At 42.3% G+C, this 23,647-nt stretch overlaps 1 protein-coding gene across 2 annotated transcripts in view; it reads left to right on the top strand.

The window, feature by feature from the left end:
• pdcd4b (programmed cell death 4b) overlaps window positions 1-23,647 on the top strand; it is a 53,934-nt gene that overhangs the window by 17,250 nt on the left and 13,037 nt on the right. For both annotated transcript variants that reach the window (XM_072557044.1, XM_072557045.1), the window contains exons 5-9: window positions 12,634-12,855; window positions 15,489-15,586; window positions 15,885-15,999; window positions 18,726-18,833; window positions 22,183-22,293. In XM_072557044.1, the coding sequence (XP_072413145.1) occupies window positions 12,634-12,855; window positions 15,489-15,586; window positions 15,885-15,999; window positions 18,726-18,833; window positions 22,183-22,293 (654 nt within the window). The remainder of the gene's footprint in view (window positions 1-12,633; window positions 12,856-15,488; window positions 15,587-15,884; window positions 16,000-18,725; window positions 18,834-22,182; window positions 22,294-23,647) is intronic.

Genomic DNA, 23,647 nt, shown 5'->3' with positions numbered 1-23,647 from the left:
ACCGGTCAAGCCATATACAGTTATTTCAAAAGTAGATCAGAGACTGGGAACTCTGTGGTACCTTGAAGGTGATGGTGAGCTTGATATGTAGGTTTGCTCGCTGAGCTGGAAGATTCATTTTCAGATGTTGTCACCATACTAGGTAACATCTTCAGTGAGCCTCTGAATGAAGCACTGGTGGTGTAGCCTGTTTTCTGTTTATTTGGTTGAGTTTCCTAGGGTCGGTGACGTCATTTCCTATGCTGATGTCATTTCATGGTTTTTCTCAGGGGGTAGTAAAAATGGGATCCAAGTCAATGTGTTTGTTGATAGAGTTCTGGTTGGGAGCCATGCTTCTAGGAATTCTCATGTGTCTCTGTTTGGCTTGTCTTAGGATGGATGTGTTATTCCAATCGAAATGGTGTCCTTCCTCACCTGTATATCAGGATACTAGTGACGGTGGATCATGTTGTTTTGTGGCTAGTTCTCTGCCTTTTTGTCCAACGTAGTATCAGTAGTATCCTTATACAGATGAGGAAGGACATCTTTTCGACTGGGACAACACTTCCATCCTAGGACAAGCCAAACAGACACACACACGAGAATTCCTAGAAGCATGGCATTCCAACTGGAACTCTAACAAACACATTGACTTGGATCCCATTTACCACCCCTGAGAAAACAGGAAATGACATGACCATTGGAAATTATGTCACCACAGGAAATGGCATCACCAACCCGAGGAAACCCAAACATAGAAAGTGGGCTACACCACCAGTGCTTCATTCAGAGACTCATTGAAGATATTACCTAGTATGGTGACAAAACATCTGAAAACGAACCTTCCAACTCAGCGAGTGAACCTCAACCTGAGCTACAAATCTTCTCAAAATCCGCTAATGTAGGTACATTCTAAATACAGGCGAATAAAGTGTTCCAGGATTTTGACTTAATGACACTGAAGGAACATTGATACCTTTCCAAGGCAGGATTTTGTGTGGCTTGGAGGGGAACTGGCAGAAGGTGGTGTTCCCACATTTGGAAAATAGAACATCACAGCGCAGTGCAGGCCATTCAGCCCACGATGTTTTTGCCAACCTGTGAAATTAATCTGATGCCCACCTAACCTAAACAGTTCCATTATTATCCATATGTGTGTCCAGTGCCCATTTAAATGCACTTAACGTCAGCTAGTCTACTACTGTACCACCTCATCCTAGTTTCAAACTTCCAGCTCAGTAACTGTCTCCTTGACATGTCCTACCTGCCTATCTCCTTTACCACCTATCCACTCCACCGTCTCCTCCTTGACCTATCACCTTCATCCCCTCCCCCACTCACCTATTGTACTCTCTGCTACTTTCTCCCCACCCCCCCCCCCCCCTCCTCTAGCTTATCTCTCCACGCTTCAGGCTCACTGTCTTTATTCCTGATGAAGGGCTTTTGCCCGAAATGTCGATTTCGCTGCTCGTTGGATGCTGCCTGAACTGCTGTGCTTTTCCAGCACCACTAATCCAGTATTTGCTTTCCAGCATCTGCAGTCATTGTTTTTACCTCATTGATTTTAACCCGACTGCGAATCTTCTTGCAAGGATGCCTGCCTTGAAGAAGTTTTCCTCCTTTCTCTACAAGAATCTCAGGGAGTCCCTCTTCCACTGCAACTCCCAGGTCATTTCCTCTGCTCTGAAGCTCTTCAACCATGTCGTGAAACAAACTCGCTACCACAACCACATTTGCTTCCTCAGTGCCTGCCTTCGTAACCAACTCATCCCACACGGACTCCGGATTACCTTTAAACCAGCAGAGTTTGGACCTGAACAGGACAAACAGTACAGACTACAGATTCAAAAACACCAACAACGGTTCTCCTTCAAGATCCTCCGCTCCACGCTTGCAGCAATGCGCCGGCACCTAACCTCTCTCCAGTCAGCCCTGCCTCAGCTGAGGCCCACACTCTCTCAGAATTGCAAAGGACCCACTCTGTACTACATCCTCAGGAGAATTCATACTCTCAACAAACAGTATTTCAACTCCATCTCAAACATCAAAAACTGTAAGTACAACAAACTTTTATCCACCCACCTCCATAACCAGCGCTCCTCAAACATTCCAGAAGCTTCCCCTGGCCTCGGAAATGCCATCAGCCACGCGGCTGATGCAGCTACCACCCCCACGCTGAGTGATGATGTCACTTCCGCCCCATCATGGCCACTCCCACAGCCACTTCCGGCCCTCACATCAACGCTGATGCCACGCGCTCAGTGACTTCCGCCACCCCTACTGCCATGATCACCATCACTTCCGCCCCCACCAGTGCCACTCACCTGCATTCTGTTGGCATGCCCCCCACTGTCACTATCCCCACCCCCCCCCCCCCAGAACCCCGAGGGGAACACTACCCCTGCTCATGACTCAACCCCCATTCCCCCCACCATCACACCCACTCCAGTTACAGGTTCCGCCCCCACTCCCAGCTCTACACCCACACCAGATCCCAGCTCCCGGCCCTGCCGAGTTTTCACCATCCCCCCAGACCTCCCCCTCACTGAGGACGAACGATCAGTCCTCAGCAAAGGACTCACTTTCATCCCCCTCCGTCCACGCATCAATGAATTTAATACACGACGTGACATCGAACAATTCTTCCATCGCCTCCGCCTCCGAGCTTACTTTCACAATCAGGATTCCCGCCCACCTTCTGAGGACCCCTTCGCCCACCGCCAACACACTACATCTACCTGGACACCCCGCGCTGGCCTCGACCTCTTCATTTCCAACTGCCGCCGGGACATTAACCGCCTCAACCTGTCGACACCCCTGCCCTACTCCAACCTCTCATCCTCATAACGCGCAGCCCTCCAATCCCTCTGCTCTAATCCCAACCTCACCATTAAACCAGCGGATAAAGGGGGCGCAGTGGTAGTCTGGCGCACTGACCTCTACACCTCTGAAGCCAAACGCCAACTCGAGGACACCTCTTCCTACTGCCCCCTCGACCATGACCCCACCCCCCATCACCAAACCATCATCTCCCAGACCATACAGAACCTCATCACCTCAGGAGATCTCCCACCCACAGCTTCCAACCTCATAGTCCGGGAACCCCGCACTGCCCGGTTCTACCTCCTTCCCAAGATCCACAAGCCTGACCACCCTGGCCGACCCATTGTCTCAGCATGCTCCTGCCCCACTGAACTCATCTCTACCTACCTCGACACTGTCCTTTCCCCCCCTAGTCCAGAAACTCCCCACATACGTTCGAGACACCACCCACGCCCTCCACCTCCTCCAAGACTTCCGTTTCCCCGGTCCCAACGCCTCATCTTCACCATGGATATCCAATCCCTCTACACCTCCATCCGCCATGACCAGGGCCTCCAAGCCCTCCGTTTTTTTCCTCTCCAGACGTCCCCAACAGTACCCTTCCACCAACACACTCGTTTGTTTGGCCGAACTGGTCCTCACCATTAACAATTTCTCCTTCGAATCCTCCCACTTCCTCCAGACCAAATGCGTAGCCATGGGCACACGTATGGGCCCCAGCTATGCCTGTCTCTTTGGCTATGTAGAACAGTTGATCTTCCATAATTACACTGGCACCACTCCCCACCTCTTCCTCCGCTACATTGATGACTGCATAGGCGCCACCTCGTGCTCCCGTGAGGAGGTTGAGCAATTCATCAACTTCACCAACACATTCCACCCTGACCTTAAATTTACCTGGACTATCTCTGACACCTCGTTCCCCTTCCTGGACCTCTCCATCTCCATTAGTGACGACTGACTTGACACTGACATTTTTTACAAACCCACCGACTCCCACAGCTACCTGGATTGCACCTCTTCCCACCCTATCTCTTGCAAAAATGCCATCCCGTATTCCCAATTTCTCTGCCTCCGCCGTATCTGCTCCCAGGAGGACCAGTTCCACCATAGAACACACCAGATGGCCTCCTCCTTTAGAGACCGCAATTTCCCTTCCCACGTGGTTAAAGATGCCCTCCAATGCGTCTCGTCCACATCCCGCACCTCTGCCCTCAAACCCCACCCCTCCAACCGTAACAAGGACAGAACGCCCCTGGTGCTCACCTTCCACCCTACAAACCTTCGCATAAACCAAATCATCCACCGACATTTCTGCCACCTCCAAAAAGACCCCACCACCAGGGATATATTTCCCTCCCCACCCCTTTCCGCCTTCCGCAAAGACCGTTCCCTCCGCGACTACCTGGTCAGGTCCATACCCCCCTACGACCCACCCTCCCATCCTGGCACTTCCCCTGCCACCGCAGGAACTGTAAAACCTGTGCCCACACCTCCTCCCTCACCTCTATCCAAGGCCCTAAAGGAGCCTTCCACATCCATCAAAGTTTTACTTGCACATCCACTAATATCACTTATTGTATCCGTTGCTCCCGATGTGGTCTCCTCTCCATTGGGGAGACTGGGTGCCTCCTAGCAGAGCGCTTTAGAAAACATCTCCGAGACACCCGCACCAATCAACCAAACCGCCCCGTGGCCCAACATTTCAACTCCCCCTCCCACTCTGCCGAGGACATGGAGGTCCTGGGCCTCCTTCACCGCCGCTCCCTCACCACCAGACGCCTGGAGGAAGAACGCCTTATCTTCCGCCTCGGAACACTTCAACCCCAGGGCATCAATGTGAACTTCAACAGCTTCCTCATTTCCCCTTCCCCCACCTCATCCTAGTTTCAAACTTCCAGCTCAGTTACTGTCTCCTTGACTTGTCCGACCTGCCTATCTCCTTTTCCACCTTTCCACTCCACCCTCTCCTCCTTGACCTATCACCTTCATCTCCTCCCCCACTCACCTATTGTACTCTATGCTACACTCTCCCCACCCCCACCCTCCTCTAGCTTATCTCTCCACGCTTCAGGCTCAGTGCCTTTATTCCTGATGAAGGGCTTTTGCCCGAAACATCGATTTCGCTGCTCGTTGGATGCTGCCTGACCTGCTGTGCTCCTCCAGCACCACTAATCCAGTACTACTGTTGCAGGCAGGCCATTCCATGCCCCTACTCCTGATATCTGTCCTAAATCTATCACCCTTCAGTTTAAAGCTGTGACCCCTCGTGTTAGCCTTCACCATGAGGGAAAAGGCTGTCACCATCTACCCTATCTAACCCTTTAATTAAGATCTATGTCTTGATTTAAGTCACCTCTGTACCTTCTTTTCTTCAATGAAAACAGTCTCCGTTTCCTCAGCTTTTCCTCATAAGACCTTCCTTCCATACCAGGCAACATCCTGGTAAATCTCCTCTCCACCCGTTCCAAAGCTGCAACATCCTTCCTATAATGCGGCGACCAGAACTATATGCAAAACTCTAGGTGCAGCCTGACCAGTACAGCTGAAGAATGACCTCATTGCTCTGAAACTCAATCCCCCTACCAATCAACGCCTGTACACCATATGCCGCCTTAACAACACTATCAACCTGGGTGGCAACTCTTAGGGATTTATGTACCAGGACACAGAGATCTTTCTCCTCTTCTACGTTGCCAAGAATGTTACCATTAGCCCTGTACCCTGCATTCCTGTTACTACTTCCAAAGCAAGCTACCTCACACTTTTCCGCATTAAACTCCATTTGCGACTTGTCAGCCCAGGTCTGCATATTATCTATGTCCCTCTATATCCCACAACGTCCTTCAGCACTATCCACAACTCTGCCTACCTTAGTGTCATCTGCAAATTTACTAACCCATCTTTATATGCCCACCTTCCGATCACTTATAAAAATGACAAAAAGCAGTGGCCCCAAAACAGGATGAACATTTCCTATCAACTACCACTGTCTGTCGTCTTTCAGCTAACCAATTTCTGATCCAAACCGCTATGTCACCTTCAATCCCGATACTCCTTATTTTGTGCAATATCTGCTGCTAATGTTTTTTGGAGTGGCAGGGGTTGTGGAATTTGAAGATGCTATCATAGGAACCTTTGAGTTGGTGCATTGCATCTTGTAGGTGGTACACACTGCACCCACTGTCCAACTGTGGCGAAGAGAGTGAATGTGGAAAATAGTTAGATGGGGCACCAATCAAGCAGACTGCTGTTTTTAGAATACTGTCAAACTTTGTGTTGTTGGAGCTGAACCCATTCAAGTAAGTGGAAAGTGCTCCCGTCACATTATTGCTATGGATATAGTGGACAAGCATTGAGAGAATAAGTTGCTCATTTTGGAATTCCTTACCTTTCATCTGCTCTTGTAGCCACAGTATGAATATTGCTGGTCAGTTGAAACCTCCAGGACGTTGGAGGTAGGTAATTCAGGCAAGGTAATGCCGATGAATGTTCAGATTTTTAGATTTTGTTGTTGGGGATGGTTATTGCCTGACACTTATGTGTCGTGACTGTTATGTGCCATGTATTTGCCCAAGCCTGAATGTTATACTGGTCTTGCTGTTTCAGTATTTGAAAAGTTGTGATTTGTGCAATCAGCAAACCTCTCCAGTTCTGATCTAACAGTGGACGTCCAGTCACTAATGGGAGTCTTGGACCTTGCTCTGAAAAACTCCTGCAGTGATGCCCCAAGACTGAGGAGATTGACAAATTAATGTGCATTTCAGTTTTCTGAAGATATCACTTTGTTTAGTGATAGAATTCTAACATTGTAACTAACTGTTTAATTCTTCTATTATAGTACAAGGCACTCCTTTTTATTTAAAAAAAATGTTGATCACCATTTTGGAGATTTTCTAAGTTTTAAAAAGTGTAAATTCTTCACCTGTCTTGGCTCAAGCAAAAACTAATCTACTCTTTGGAGGGAGTAGAGCTAGTAAGTAACTTGTAACTTCTGAAGAATAAACCATTCAAAATATGCATTTGCTAGTGTGTGAAGAAACTTCACTTAGAAGTTCAATTCTAAACGGATGGTCACAGTATGATTTAGCTTCTAAACTTTAAATGCTTTTTCTTCAACTGGAACTTGGAGGAATGGGATTAAATATTGGTAGTTATCTTGGAATGAAGTCTAGATTCCTTTACCAAGAATCAATTGGTATTTTGCAGGTAATTGTTCTAACTCTGTGCTGTTTGAATTTGCCTAATGTTGGTGACAGGTGGCAGGTTTGGCCACATTGTACGCTTTAAACTTCAACTCATCCAAAGCCCTGCCTGTATCGGAGTTTGCATCTAGTCCCATTCACTGTCACCTCTTTGCTGACCTACATAGATTTTCAGTCTGGTAGCTACTCAAATTTAGGAACGTTGTCCTCGTGTTAACATCTCTCCATTGTCTTACTCCTCCCTCTTCCAGCTCTATATTCTGTATTCTTTCAATCCTGCTTTTTGTTTTTTTGGTAACTTCCTGATTTTCATTGCCTAGTAGCCACCATAGCCCCCAAGCTCTTGATTTACCTTCCTAAACCTTCTGTGTCTGTACCTCCTTTTTAAGATGCTCCTTAAAGCCTACTTTAACAAGCTTTTGGCCATCTGTGTTGACTGCTTTTCATGTAGCTCAGTGTTAAGTTTTGTTGATACTCTAGTAGTGTGCCAGGGGACATTTTATTACATTGAAATCAAGTTACAAATGCACACTGCTGTTGTTTACTGGAGTAAAAAAATGTATCTTCACTTGCTATTGTACACTTCACATTTTCTGGAAATTCCTGAATGCTTCACAGCCAAGTAATTAACTTTGAAATGTGTTGACACTTTTGTTATCCTCTACTTTTCATACTTTTTATCTTTTACACACTGTCTCAACAGAATAAAGATATAATGATCTGGATGTATACTGATAGTACAGTACTTGATAAGTCTCTAAAGGGTAACAAAGTAAACCATAGGAAGTTGACAAAGACATTTGTACAGTAGTTTTATGAAGATAATTCTCTTGAACTGAAGACCAAGGCACAACAAGTATTTATAGACTTTAGAGGAAAAAAAACAATTGATTATATTGTCTCCCTAAATGTTCATGACATGGTATATCTGGGTATAATGCAGAAGATGCAGGATCAGTTCATTCCACAAAGGAAGAAAGATCCTAAGAGGAGGCATGGGTGGCTGTGGCTGATGAGGGAAGTTAAGAAACATATAAAGTCAAAAGAGAAAAAGTATAACATAGCAAAGATGAGTGGGAAAACTGAGGACTGGGAAGCTTTTAAAGAACAACAGAGGATTACTAAGAAGGAAGTACGAAGGTAAACTGGCCAAAAATATAAAGGAAGATAGTAAGAGCTTATTATAGGTATGTGTTTCCGCGTATGGAGTCAGCTGTTACTAGGGGACATAGCTTTAAATTAAGGGGAGGTTGGTATAGGATAGATGTTAGGGGTAGATTCTTTACTCAGCGGGTTGAGAGTTCATGGATAACCCTGCCAGTATCAGTGGTGGACTCTCCCTCTTTATGGTCATTCAAGTGGGCATTCGACAAGCATATGGAGGTTATTGGGCTAGTGTAGGTTAGGTAGGCTTCGGTCGGCGCAACATCGAGGGCCGAAGGGCCTGAACTGCGCTGTATTTTTCTATGTTCTATGTTCTGTGAAAGGGAAAAAAAATGGTTAAGACTAAAATTGGGCCCTTGAAGACAGAAACGGGTCAATATATTATGGGGAACAAAGAAATGGCAGAAGAATTGAATTGATATTTCAGATCTGTGTTCACTGGGGAAGACACAAGCAATTTCCCAGAGGTAACAGTGGCTGAAGGACCTGAACTGAAGGGAATTTATATTTGCCGGGAAATGGTGTTGGAGAGACTGTTAGGTCTGAAGGCTGATAAGTCCCCGGGACCTGATGGTCTACATCCCAGGGTACTGAAGGAGGTGGTGCTAGAAAGCGTGGATGCATTGGTGGTGATTTTCCAATGTTCTATAGATTCAGGATCAGTTCCTGCGGATTGGAGGGTGGCTAATGTCGTCCCACTTCTTAAGAAAGGAGGGAGAGAGAAATCAGGGAATTATAGACCAGTTAGTCTGACCTCAGTGGTGGGAAAGATGCTGGAGTCAATTATAAAAGAATGAAATTACAACACATCTGGACAGCAGTAACAGGATAGGTCAGAGTCAGCATGGATTTATGAAGGGGAAATCATGCTTGACTAATCTTCTGGAATTTTTTGAGGAAGTAACTCTGAAGATGGACTAGGGAGATCCAGTGGATGTAGTATACCTGGACTTTCAGAAAGCCTTTGATAAAGTCCCACATAGGAGGTTAGTGAGTAAAATTAGGGTGCATGGTATTAGGGGCAAAGTACTGACTTGGATTGAAAATTGGTTGGCTGATAGGAAACAAAGAGTAGTGATAAATGGCTCCCTTTCAGAATGGCAGGCGGTGACCGGTGGGGTACTGCAGGGATCAGTACTGGGACCGCAGCTTTTTACAATATACATATAATGATATATACAATATAATGATATAGATGATGGTATTAAAAGTAATATTAGCAAATTTGCTGATGTTACCAAGTTGGGTGGTAGGGTGAAATGTGAGGAGGATGTTTGGAGATTCCAGGGTGACCTGGACAGGTTAGGTGAGTGGACAGATGCATGGCAGATGCAGTTTAATGTGGATAAATGTATGGTTATCCACTTTGGTGGCAAGAACAGGAAGGCAGATTACTACCTAAATGGAGTCAAGTTAGGTAAAGGGGCAGTACAATGAGATCTGGGTGTTCTTGTACACCAGTCAATGAAAGCAAGCATGGAGGTACAACAGGTAGTGAAGAAGGTTAATAGCATGCTGGCCTTCCTAACAAGAGGAATTGAGTATAGAAGCAAAGAGGTTCTTCTGCAGCTGTACAGGGCCCTGATGAGACCACACCTGGAGTTCTGTGTGCAGTTTTGGTCTCCAATTTGAAGAAAGACATTCTGGCTATTGAGGGAGTACAGCGTAGGTTCACGAGGTCAATTCCTGGAATGGCGGGATTGCCTTACACTGAAAGACTGGAGCGACTGGGCTTGTATACCCTTGAGTTTAGAAGGCTGAGAGGGGATCTGATTGAGACATATAAGATTATTAAAGGATTGGACTCTCTGGAGGCAGGAAACATGTTTCTGCTGATGAGTGAGTCCTGAACCGGAGGACACAGATTAAAAATAAGGGGTAGGCCATTTAGAAAAGAGTTGAGGAGAAACTTCTTCACCCAGAGAGTGGTGGGTGTGTGGAATGCTCTGCCCCAGAAGGCTGTGGAGGCCAAGTCTATGGATATTTTCAAGAAAGAGTTGGAAAGAGCTCTTAAGGATAGTGGAATCAAGGGTTATGGAGATAAGGCAGGAACAGGATACTGATGGTGATTAGCCATGATCATCATGAAAGGTGGTGCTGGCTCGAAGGGCAGAATGGCCTACTCCTGCACCTATTGTCTATTGACCCTGAAATGGTTGCTAATGGCAAGCATCCTACTGTTAACTTAGAGAAGTTGCTGTTGTTTGGTAGGGTATGGGATAAAGATATGGTAGCAACAGGGCATGGATGACTATACTACCTTATCAAATTAAAAACTTTGAGTAGGACAAACATTAATGTTTTCCCAATATGGCTGTAATTCGGAGTGTTTTTTTGTTAGATGTCTCTGCTGCTATTTTGGTCTTGAGAAAATAAAATCTTCAGAGGCTATTGAACCAAACAGGAAGGACAATTGAAGAGCAAACCTTTGTTGACATTGTGTGCAGATTTTGCCTCCTTATCTGAATGTTGTCTGTTGACTGAATGCAATGAAGGTTGATCAGATTGGTTTCTGGGATGGCAGGACTGACTTATGAAGAGAGACTAGTTTGATTAGGACTATATTTATGGCAGTTTAGAAGAATGAGGGAGAATGTCACAGAACCCTATAAGTTTTTAACAGGACTAGACAGTAAATGCAGGAAGAATGTTCCAGATGGCAAGGGAGTCCAGAGCCGGGGTCAAAGTTTAAAATATGAAGAAGGCCATTTAAGGTTGAAATTAGAAATTTCATCGTCCAGAGAGTGGTGAGTGGAATTCTCTGCCACAAAGTGGTCAAGGCCAAAACATTGAATGTTTTCAAGAAGGAGTTAGATATAGTTCCTGGAGCTAAAGGAATCCGAAGGTATGAGGATAAAGCAGGAATAAGTTAGAGTTAGGCGATCAACCATGATGCTGTTGAATAGTGGAGCATATTTGAAGGGCCGACTGGTCTACTCTTGTTCCTGTTTGCTGTGTTTGAAAAAAATCTGCTCTCGAAGCCTTTTAAAGTGATTGAATAAGGAGAATGCCTGTCTCCGTATAATTGTTTAATCCATTCAGGGAAAAGGCTGCAATCCCTCTGCCAGGAGAAGGTGATTCCTGAACTGGTTAATGTCTAGCTGGGTAAGAACTTGCAATAGGAAATGGGTGAATAAGCTATCTCTGCACTTTGCTACTTAATGCACTGGAATAGTATTAATCCATCATTGAAGCTCAACTTGTGATGAATCTTGTTAATTGTTCTTTTAAAAGACAACATAAATCAACAATGTAGCTGAGCTGAACTGAACTCCCACTGTCATAGTTGTACAGCACGGTAGCAGACCCTTCAATCAAACTCATCTGCACTAGTCAGACATCCCAATCTGACCTTGTGCTGTTTGCCAGCAATTGAGTTATGAAAACATGGGTAGCAGTCAAATCCCATAAAGCAGTATGGTGTTGACAACAGTGAAATAATAAATAAATAAATAATCTGTTTTGGCTGTGATGATAACTAGGACAACAAAGATTATTTGCTTTTCGGGGAATAGCATTGCGTCGTGAAGTGAGGTTTTTAATCTGTTTTATTACTGGTTGATGCTACAATTATGATCTGAGTCTTTGTGCCACATTCAGTTGGATTTCTTTGGAAGTTGACATTCAACTGCACGCTTGTATATTTGTTCCCTTGCGCGCCTTCTAAATTATGGCATTAATGAGAATACTTCTCTTGAAGCAGCAATCAAGTCAGATTATCCTGTTGTGGTAGAAATTCTTTGGCATCCTTTCCTGATGCTTGGGCAGATTTAATATGACCAGAAATAAATCATGGGCCAGTTTGGATATTGTCTGAGATGAAGATGCTTTAACCAAAAGGCACATTTTTGAGACAAAAATGAATTCAACATACCCCTTCATGTATTTATGCAGTCATATTTGACCATTGTGCTGTTAGAGCAGTTTCAGCAGGTACCCGATCTTCATATAGTTGAGCAAGGTAACTTGAATTAAATTCTGTGCTCTTGTGCCCAGCATGCTGGTTGTTAACAAAACTACCTGTCATTGCAAAAACTGGTATACTGAAAGAGACTAGATACTTGAATTTTATTCTTCTTCTTAGTTACCTTTCTTCTTCTCCCTAACCCCATCTTTCCTTTCTCCTCGTGCATTCCTTTCTTCTACAGTACTTTTGGATTCTGGAGGGAAGGGTCAAGCATATACAACAACTTTTTTCTTCCCAATCATCGTGTCAACAGTAGATCAATAATCAGCATTTGGTTGCACAGGTCTTATTGTTCAACAAAACAGACTACTTAATGCCTTTTTCTGTAAGAACTTGTCATCTATATGAGGCATTGCCATTACCAGTTCGTTTCCCCACTTCACTGAGATTATTTGTTTGAACTTGCTTTTGAAATTTTGAAGTTTCCCACTTCTCAAATCTTAATATTTTTCTAGGCTGTTTTGTTTTCATTGTGTTTTATTTGCTGCTACACAGGAGCTGCTGAATAACTTGAATCTTGGGGAAATGAAGTGCACTGTGCCAGTGTTAGCAGTATCATTAGCTTTAGAGGGGAAGGCCAGCCATCGTGAGCTCACCTCTAGACTCCTGTCTGATCTTTGTGGCAAAGTACTCACCACAAATGATGTGGAAAAATCCTTTGATATGCTGCTGAAGGATTTGCCAGAATTGGCCTTGGATACTCCTGGAGCACCACAGGTGAGTGCAAACATTTTCAAATGAGGTAGTTTTCTGTTGCCTTCAAGGTGAAGAATATTTGTGCTGGGGAATGGAATGATTTGTGGCCATCTCCGATCAGCATCAATCACTCTTATCTGGATACAAATTAAATCTCCCTTTGCTGTCACAGCAATGTGTCTTGTCTTGAACCCTGACATCAGTCCCTATTGCACCAGGGTGGTACTTTTCCACTCGCTGTATCAGTCATCCTTAAAATCTTTGACATTCGCAAACTAATATTGAATTGGATCCTGACACACATTGTCCATACCCCAGTCCTGATACTGAAAGGTTATCTTAATCTGTAAAACCACATGTACCCTGGGCAGTTTGTTTTTAAATTTAAAGTATTATCTACTTGTGGAATGGTGGTTCTTTGCATTATGAAAAATGTTATTAATTTGGATAATATTTCTCCGGTTATCCCAGGGTTTAATTATATTGAAATCTTTAAAACGTGTGTCAATCTATTGAGCTCCTTTGCTGTATAGGAAGATGACTTTGTGAAACAGTGTGGAGATTTCAGCTTTGCAAATGGTCCATTCCTTCCTTTTTATATTATGACTCCTGTGCCAGCATCATTTATTTCCATAATTAAAATAATGTCAGTGATGTCCAAAGTCTTACTCCAGTTGAATCTCGCCTTTTCAAATGATATAGGTAGATCTCTGTGACCTGTCCTGTATTGATAGCTGTTTGGCTGGATACATGAACAATTTAATGAGCTTCTGTACTATTCTTTCTTCAAATGGCTTTCCAGCTAAAGGAGCTGTTGGAAATGCGGAAAAGCAGAATGCAATCCAGTCTTTAATAAAACCTATTTTATATTAAAGAGCAGTTAAAATAAACCAATAATGAAGTCAGTCATTCAGCATGGAAACAGGCCTTTAGCCCAACTTATCCATGTCATAGAGTCATGCTGATCAGGTTTCTTTAATTTGCCTGCATTTGGCCCATTTCCTTCTAAACCTTTCTTATCTATGTACCTGTTCAGATGTCTTTTAAATGTTGTAACTGTACCCACCTCTACCATTTCCTCTGGCAGCTTGTTCCATATTTGCACCTCCCTCTGTGTGAAAATGTTGCCCCTCAGATCCCTCTCACCTTAAACCTATTTCCTGTAGTTTTGGACTCCTGGGAAAAATACCTTGGTTATTCACCTTATCTCTGCCCCTCATGATTCTATAAAATTTCCTTCGGATCGCCTCTTAGCCTCCAACACTCCAGCGACGAAGATCCCAGCTTATCCAGCCTCTCCTTATAACTCCAGCCTTCCAGTCTTGGTTAGATCCTTGTAAATCCTTTTTTGCACACTTCCCAGTTTAATAACATCCTTTCTATAGCAGGGCAACCAGAACTGTGCACAGTACTTCAAATGTGGCCTTACCATTGTCTTGTATAACATGACATCCCAACGCCTGTACCGATGAAGGCAAGTGCCACGTGCCACCTTCACCATGCTGTCTACTTGTGACGCCACTTTCAAGGGAACTTTGTACCTGCTTCACTAGGTGTCTCTGACAACATTCCCCAAGGCCCTACCAGTAACTGTGCGAGCCCTGTCCTGGTTTGTTTTAGCAAAGAACAACACCCTGCATTTACCTACATTAAAAGCCATCTGCCATTCCTTAGCCCTCTGGCCCAGGTGACCACTTTCATTGTCCATTATGCCACCAATTTTGGTGTCATCCACAAACTTACTTGCATTTCCTCCTATATTTCATCCAGATTCTTTTATATAAATGATGAACAACAGTGGACTTTTTTCTGCAGAAAAGTAATTCACTTAAACTGTATTAGCTGCAGCGGGTAGCTATAAAAACTGAACAATATGGAGAGTAAACATATGGGGATCTGAAAGTGGATTTTCCTCCAGTCCTTCTGTAACACATTTGGTTGTGATTGCAGCCTTTGGAGGGAATAACAGAGTTACAAATGGTCCTGATGTTTAGCTTTTTAAGTGAATCTTTTAACATGAGTATGCCATGTTGGTAATCACGTGGGTAAGTACTGTAACTATTTTGCACACTGACTTCCTTGAACTACATGACAGCGAAAGCATTCCCTCCTCACCACTGCAGTCTATCATCGAGTGCTCCATGAATAGTTTAGAAGAGCTAAGGGCTCATTTCATTAAGTGAATAACTGCACACTATTATGAGATACCTGATGGTGCCTCAATGACGGCAGTCCACTCCCTCTTGTCATCACTTTCTGTAGCGGGAGTGAAACAAATGGAAACTGACAACAATTTGACAGTGTGCTAAACTGCTCTTGTTTATTAGGTCATGTCTGGTTTCAACAATGATTTAATTGGTTGATTCAGTAAAGTATGCTTTATGATGGTTTCAAAAGTAATTTTGTGATTTCAGTTTTGTTCCAGTCATATACCCGTTTTAGAAAATCATTCTTTACTAAAATGTTATTCTCTTTCAGGTCATTCCTGGACTTAAACCAAAATGTATTGTCACAACTTCTATCACTTCAGTTTTATTCTCTTAGTGAGAGGCAATGAAGTTGCTATTTTGTTTAATTTGTCAGTTTGCATGGCCTTTTGCAGTTTGAGTAAATGTTGACTTGGAAGTTGATGCCGCTTAAAACTATTTTTTTAGCTTGTGGGCCAATTTATTGCAAGAGCTGTGGCAGATGACATCCTGTCAAAAAGTTACATTGAAAGTTACAAAGGGAAAGTGGATTGTGAGAATGCCAGGTAGGTGGTTTAAATTTTACCTTGTGTTTTTTTTTAAGAAATGGGCTATGATTGTTATTTGCTGTAATGTGCACTTTGAAATCCAGTTGCAGAGTATCAAGATATGTTTTTGAGAAGTTCTTGAACATTGTTAATAAGAGCACAAATATTCAAGACTTAATTCTAATTGACTTTAGTAATGCTTGTCCAGTCTCAGGTGAAGTAGCTCACAATATTAGCTATTTCAATGAAAAGAATTTGAGGGAAACATTTTTTTTCCTCTCCTCCCCAACTCATCTCCCAAAACCATTCTCTGTAGAGCTGCCTTGGGTAGAGCCACAGTGTTGCTGAGTATGAAGAGAGGCGGTCTGCGTCTGGACAATGTATGGGGAACAGGAGGAGGACAAAGGCCAGTTGAACAACTTGTCCAAGAGGTATGTAACCTTAATGGTTTCTCTACTCTGCAACATGGATGAAAACGTAGTTGTTTTTGTTTTCATCATGGACCTAAAACTAGGATTGAAGTTTGTAGCCTGTAACATTTCATTTCACTATGTACAATTAAAAACATTTTTGAAATGTCTGTTATTGAGTTGTATACCTTTTCCTGGGAGTTGAGAAATATTGGACAAAGTAGAACAAGTATGCAGTTTTCGCCATTACATATAACCCCTTGAAGCTCTGTGTTTTAAAAGGGCAAATTGTTATTTCTGTAATGAATGTAGGAATCTTTTGCAATAACAGAGATCGCCAAGTTATGACTGTGGTTAGTTTAACCTTTTCAGTTTAAAGTCTTTCTTCTGATCGAATAGTCATAGTAGAAGTTAAATCTAAACTCTTATGTGGTCACCAAAGTAATCTGGTAACTATGACAGATCCACTGTTTGTGTAATACGTCTAGCAATCTGTGATTGTGGCAGTTTGCCTTATTGCCTTTCATAAATTGCCCTTTTTTGGGTATCTCTGAACTTGGGATTATTTTTCCTCTTAAGTCACCATATTGTTACTGCTGACTTCAGACTCAATTTTTCATGGTTGTCTCGTTAGCCGCATTTTTGCAAAATACACTATTTATTGCATTGTTGTTTAAGGATCGCCATTATTGTACGTTTTCCACTTACTGTTCATGCCAAATTGTGTGTGAGCTCATTTCACAAGTGGACATGGTGCACAAACAGTGATCCGAATTCAGTTTGTGAGCTCGGGTGCTCACTGTTGTGGTTCTGTTCGCCGAGCTGGGAATTTGTGTTGCAGATGTTTCGTCCCCTGTCTAGGTGACATCCTCAGTGCTTGACACCTAGCCACGAAACAACACGACCAGCTATCCTTAGTAGCCACACACGCAGATGACAAACAACAGGAGTTCGACTGGGACAACACTACTATTATAGGATAAGCCAAACAGAGAACAGCCAGGGAATTCCGAGAGGCATGGCACTCCTCCACAGATTCTATCAACAAACATATCGACCTGGACCCAATATACCGGTCACTGCAGCGGACAACTGGAAGTGGCAGGGACAAACTTCTATAAATGTCGGAGAAAAGATCACAGAAGTGCTTCACAGGAGGCTCCCAAGCACTGAGGATGTCACCTCGACAGGGGACGAAACGTCTGCAACACAAATTCCCAGCTCGGCGAACAGAACCACATCAGTGATCCGAATGTTTGAACATGGTAGGGCAGGTTATTAAAGTATGTGGGATCCTGGGCATTATAAGTAGAAGTATAGAGTAATAGGCCAGTAAACCATGCTAAACTTATGTAAAACCCTATCACAGTTCTGCCCAGCTGCAGTTTTGCATCCAGTTTGGCATACTTCATTCGAAGAGGAATGTCGCAGCTTTGAAAAGGGTATAGAGAGAGATGTACAAGACTGATTTTCGGGTTCAGAAATTGCAGTTTCATGAGTGGACTGCATCATAGACCAGGGAAGGCTGAGAAGAGATTTGATTGAAGTGTTTAAAATGGATTTGGATAGATTAAAGGAGAGATTGTTTCCTGTGATTGAGGAGTTGACAAGTGGAACCACAGATTTAAGTTTTTTTTGGTCAAAGTTGACATTAAAAACTTTTTATTTATCCATACAGTGAGATTTTAGAGATGGGAACAGATTTAATAGGGTAAATCTTGGAAGGAGAATCTATTGCAGATATATGAAGAAATATGGTGAGAGAAAGATTGGACTTCTCTTCAAAACCAGGCCAGATTCCATTGCCTTCTACACTATATTATTCTGATTTGAAGTTGCAATATATACATATATGCATCCACCCCACAGTATGCCAAAGGGAAGCCTCCTTGTATAGCAATTATATTATTGAACTGATCAGCTGCAAAAATTCAGTGATTGGAAGAGCAGGTCAGAGGCTAGGAAATCTGTGGCAAGTAATTCTCCTCTTGACTCCCAAAATGAGCCCACCGTTTATAAGGCACAGTGGAATATTCTCCACTTGCCTGGACGAGTGCAGCTCTTTAAAAGGCTTGACATCATTCAGGACAAAGCGATCTCTTTGGTACACCCTTCAACACCATTGCACAGTGGCAGTAATGTGTACTTACCTATAAATTGCACAGCAGTAACTCTCCAAAGTTGCTTAAAAGACACCATCCAAAACTGTAAAAAAAAAACACCTTGCTAAACTAGAAGGACAAGGGCAGCAGGTACATGGGAACACCATCCACTGCAATTTCCCCTTCAAGCCACTTGCCAATTTGACTCTGAAATATATCACTGTTGCTGGGTCAAAATCCTGGAATTTCCTTCCTAAGAGCATTGTGGGTCAACCCACAGCACTTGGATTACAGCAGTTCAAGCAGCATCACCACCTCCACAGGCAATTGGGCGTTAACAATAAACAATGTCAGTATCTACTTTTTCCAATTTAATTTCATATGCAGGATTCACTGAGGGTTTTAAAAAATATAGTTTGAAAAATTTATGGCTGAAAATGGTTGGGTTAATATTTTTAAAACCTTTGGCTATCTTGACTGGAAATCTGCAAAAGACAATCAGTGGACCTTAATAGTAGTCACCAGTGAGCTAGATGAACAGTGTATAATGCAATATTATTTGATCGTGCTTGACTGCATCTTGTTTCTTTTCACCTTCTCCCCAACACTCCCAAAAATACCTCCACTCTATAATTACTCTAATAGATTGACATGTTGTTGAAAGAATACCAAGTGTCTGGAGACTTAGCAGAAGCAGAACACTGCCTTCAGGAACTTGAAGTACCACACTTTCACCATGAACTAGTGTACAAGGTAAAAACGGAAGTGATTATCTGTGAGTGTCATATGTACATACATTTTAAGCAATAGGTCATTCACAATGTTGAAATAATCACAATATCGAAGGTAATAGAAGTAAAAGTAAGGAACATCTAAGCAGCAGTCAACATAATAGACTAATTGAAAAGGATAATTGAAAAGGGCAAAAACAAAGTGGCAAAAGACCAGGTATAGATTGTCTGTCTATTTTCTTGTTATATTCCTAACCCTCAAAGACAATGATATTGGCAAATAATGAAATAACAGAAATTTCAAAACTTTTTTCAAATTGTAGTCAAGAGTCTGTGAAAAATATATTCTAACAAAGACACCAGATGGATATAATGTTAATGATAAAATGTAGGAGCACAGAATAGAGGCAGCAGTCGGCTCCACAAGCCTGTTTCACCATTCACTATGATCATGGCTGATCATCCAATACAACAGCCTGTTCAGGCTTTTCCTCTGTATCCTTTAATCCCTTTACTAAGTGTTATATCAAACTGTTTGAAATCATAAAATGTCTTGGCCTCAACTGCTTTCTGTGGTGGTGAAGTTGAAATCTGAAAAAGAACTGAATAAAGACATTGAGGGGGGATAATTTAAGGGGAATAAATGACAGCACAAAGTTAATAAACAATAAAGTATATATCTGGGAAGAATTCAAATCTTGAGAAAGATCAAAGAAAATGAATGCAAAGATTTGATTTATGCAAATAAGTATCAAGGAACATGAAATAAAATAATAAAATATTCCACAGGCATATCTTAAAGAGCAAGTCTGATGTGATTACGGCCCATAAGGAATAGTCCAGATAAATCCCAAGCAAGACCGAAATAGCAGAAATATTGAAATTATTTGGATTTGGTACTTCCCAAGTAGACTGTGCTCCTATATTTCATCCCAAGTGTACATTACATTGGGACATAAGATTAGAAATGATCTAGTCACAGTTAAATTTGAAAATAATAAACTAATCCAATTAATTAAACTGGATAAAACACCTGATCCAAGAAGAGACAGCAGAGGCACTATATTTCTTGAGAAAAAGGTATAGTGCCGGAGGACTGCTAGATAACATACGATCTGTCTCCTTTTGTAAATGTAGCTATAATATGCTCAAGGAATATTAAACTAGTCATCTTGCGGTGTAGTTGGTCAGCGTGTTTGATTGTTAACCAAAAGGTTGGTGTTTTGAGACCAACCATGTACAATGTTGGAGGGCTGTTGTGGTGCAATGGTAGTGTTCCCACCTCTGGACCAAGAGGCCCAGGTTCCAGTCCCACCTGCTCCAGCGGTGTGTAAAAACATCTTGAACAGGTTGATTAAGAAAATATCTAGAGAGTTATTTTAATTTCAAATAGAGGAAAATAGTAAAATGGCCAGTAAAGAAGAAAAGAGAACCATCCATACAGCAAAAATACAATGATTAAGCAGCATGGATGTCAAAAGTGAAAGTTTCACTTTGTCCATCTCTGAACTATTTGTAGAAGTCACAAAGTGTATTTAAGAGTGAAGGTAGATGCATCACACGTCTTGATTTTAAGAAGATTTTTGATAAGTGTCACATTAGAATAATAAATTTGGTCGGAACCGGCTGATACTGGAGAATGGATATAGAGTTGACTGCAGTACAGGAAGCTGTGAGTATGCTAGAAGGTACTGATTTAGAGTGGCAGAACGAGGGAGATGTGGGACCCACACGGATTAGAACATAGAACATAGCACGTTACAGCGCAATACAGGCCCTTCGACCCTAATATTGCGCCGACCTGTGAAATTAATCTGATGCCCATCTAACCAACACCGTTCCATTATTATCCCTGTGTGTGTCCAATGCCCATTTAAATGCCCTTAACGTCAGCAAGTCTATTGCTGTTGCAGGCAGGCCATGCCACTACTACTGAGTGAAGAAACTACCCCTAATATCTGACCTATATCTATCACCCCTCAATTTAAAGCTATGTCCCCTTGTGTTAGCCTTCACCATCTGAGGGAAAAGGCTCTCGCTGTCCTGATTATCTTGTACGTCTTGATTATCACCTCCCAACCTCCTCCTCCTCCAATGAAAACCACCTCAGTTCCCTCAGCCTTTCCTCATAAGACCTTCCTTCCATTCCAGGCAACATCCTGGTAAATCTCCTCTGCACCTTTTCCAAAGATTCTACATCCTTCCTACTATGTGGTGACCAGAACGGTATGCAATACTCCAGATGCAGTCTTACGAGTGTCTTATACGGCTGAAGCATGACCTCGTGGCTCTGAAACTCAATCCCACTACCAATAAAAGCCAACACACCATATGCTTTCTTAACAACCCTATCAACCTGGGTGGCAACTTTCAAGGATTTATGCACCTGGACACAGAGATATCTCTCTTCATCTCCGCTGCCAAGTAGGTGTACCACCGACTGTATTGCTACTCCACCACTTAGAAGGAAGACAGTAGCAGACACATGGGAACACCATCATCTACAAGTTCTCCCCCAGCCAAAGCCACACACCATTCTGGCTTTGAAGTACAGGGCAACTTCTGTCTCCATGGAATTCTGTTTTCAGTTGCCCGGAGTTTACTGCGGCCCTGATGTATTAAAGGGAACCTTCAGGGGACTGCTGTGAAGGTAAATTTCCCGTTGAAATGAATGGGGTCACTCCTATCCGCTGGTTGTACAAATAGGTTGTGTAACATATCCCCTACAGGTATGGTAGTGACTACTGTATTTCTGTTCCTTCACTTGCTGGGTCAAAATCTTAGAATTCCCTTCTTTACAACATTGTGGGTTCCTTCATTGAGGTCTGCAATAGTTTTTGTAAAAAGACAGCTTACCAGCACCTTCTTCAGGGCATTTAATGGTGGTAATAAATGCTGGACCAACCAGTGACACCTACATTGTATGAATGAACAGACAAAAATGCTAAGATTAGTGGAGTTATCCCCAAGTGTAGTCAATATTTCTCCCTCGATCAACCTCAAGAAACAGATTGCCTGCCGATTTAGCATATTGCTATTTGTGGGAGTTTGCTATACATAAATTAGCTGTTGTGCTTCTCACGTTACAACAGTGGCTACACTTTCGAAGAATCTGTTGATCATGAAAGATGCCATGGAAACGAAAATCTTTTTGGTTCTCTCTTCAATAAAGTGTAACTGAAGTGGTCTGCTGTGTTATGAATGCTGCTTGAGAACCCCCTGACCCTGAGAAATAATTTATTGATCTAGCAGTTAACTGCCAGGTTTTATTATAGTAATTTCATTTTAAAGATTGTTTAGAATGGTTTCTAACCCTGTACAGTTTAAGATGCAATATTCGAGTTATGACTATTGCATTTAAAATGTTTTAGGCTGTAGTGATGGTTCTGGAATCAACTGGAGAAACTACCTTCAAAATGATCCTGAAACTACTTAAATCCTTGTGGGAATCATCTGTCATTACAGTGGACCAAATGAACAGAGTAAGTATGCCACCTACTGGACAGCACTGCAGCGTATTTAAAGTACCTGTAGATAGTATGTACACCTGTAATTTCTAAAGTACTTCTATTACAATGGCTCCCATCACTGTCTCCTTGAGGGGATTGACTGTTTGTATTTCAAAATTAATTACTATTTAAATTTGTACCTCAAGCTTTAGAGGACTGTTGATTTTAGTGAGGAATCTTTACCTCTCTTTTGCATGGTCACTGATGTTTAGGTTTTTAGTTTAACATTGTAGGTTTAAATGGGTTACTTTCTGTTGGCAAGGTGTAATGAATCATGTAGCATACAGATCAATGCTGTAAACTCATTTTACAATTTATAATAACCTTCGAATGAAGGGACAGAAGATATGATTGCTAAATTTGCACATGACACAAGGATAGGTAAGTAACTTGTGAAGAGAATATAAGGAGACTATGTAGGGACTATAATGTGGGAAAATGTGAAATTGTCAATTTTGCAGAGAATTAAAAAGCATATCAAAATATGCAGGATTGCAGAGATCTGAGATGTAGAGAAATCTGGGTATTATCGTGCATGAATTTGGGTCTGTTATGTAATTGGGAAAGCTAATAGAATGTTATGGTTTATTGAGAGAGGAACTAAATACAGAAGTAAGGAAATTGTGCTATAGTTTTACAAGGCTTTGAGACCACATCTGGAGTACTGTGCACAGTTCATCTCCTTAATCTGAGAATATTTAATGTGTTGTAAGCTATTCAGAGAAAGTTTACTAGACTGATACCTGGAATTGTGGGATTGTCTCATGAGAAAAGCTTGAACAAAGCTTTTCACTGTACCTCCGTACGCGTGACAATAAATGCAATTCAATTCAATCTAGGATTATATCCATTGAATTTAAGAATATGTACACAGAAATCAGCATGCTCCACTATTCAGTAAGGTCATGGCTGATCGATGTATGTTTTAAATTTCTATCAACCCCTTGTAATCTTGGATTTCCCTGCCTAACCAGAATCTATCCACCTATGACTTAATATTCAGTCACACCATCTCCACCATCTCCGAGGCAAAGAGGTGCATAGCTACACAATTCTGAGTAAAACATTGCTCATCTGTCCTCAAATGGTAATTCCTAATTTTGAAACAGTGCCCCTGGTTTTGGACTGACCCACAAGAGGAAACATCCTTTCCATGTCCACCTTGTCAAGACCATTCAGGATTTTGGACATTTCAGTCAAGTCACCCCTCACTCTTTTTAAACTCCAGTGGAAACAAGCCAAACCTGTGTAAGGCAATTAATACCAGATATCAATCCAGCAAACCACTTTCAATGCATTTACATCCTTCCATGATAGAGACCAAAAC

The sequence above is a fragment of the Chiloscyllium punctatum genome, chromosome 38 (genome assembly GCF_047496795.1).
Source record: "Chiloscyllium punctatum isolate Juve2018m chromosome 38, sChiPun1.3, whole genome shotgun sequence".
Lineage (NCBI taxonomy): Eukaryota > Metazoa > Chordata > Chondrichthyes > Orectolobiformes > Hemiscylliidae > Chiloscyllium > Chiloscyllium punctatum.
This window is presented reverse-complemented; position numbering and strand designations above follow the sequence as displayed.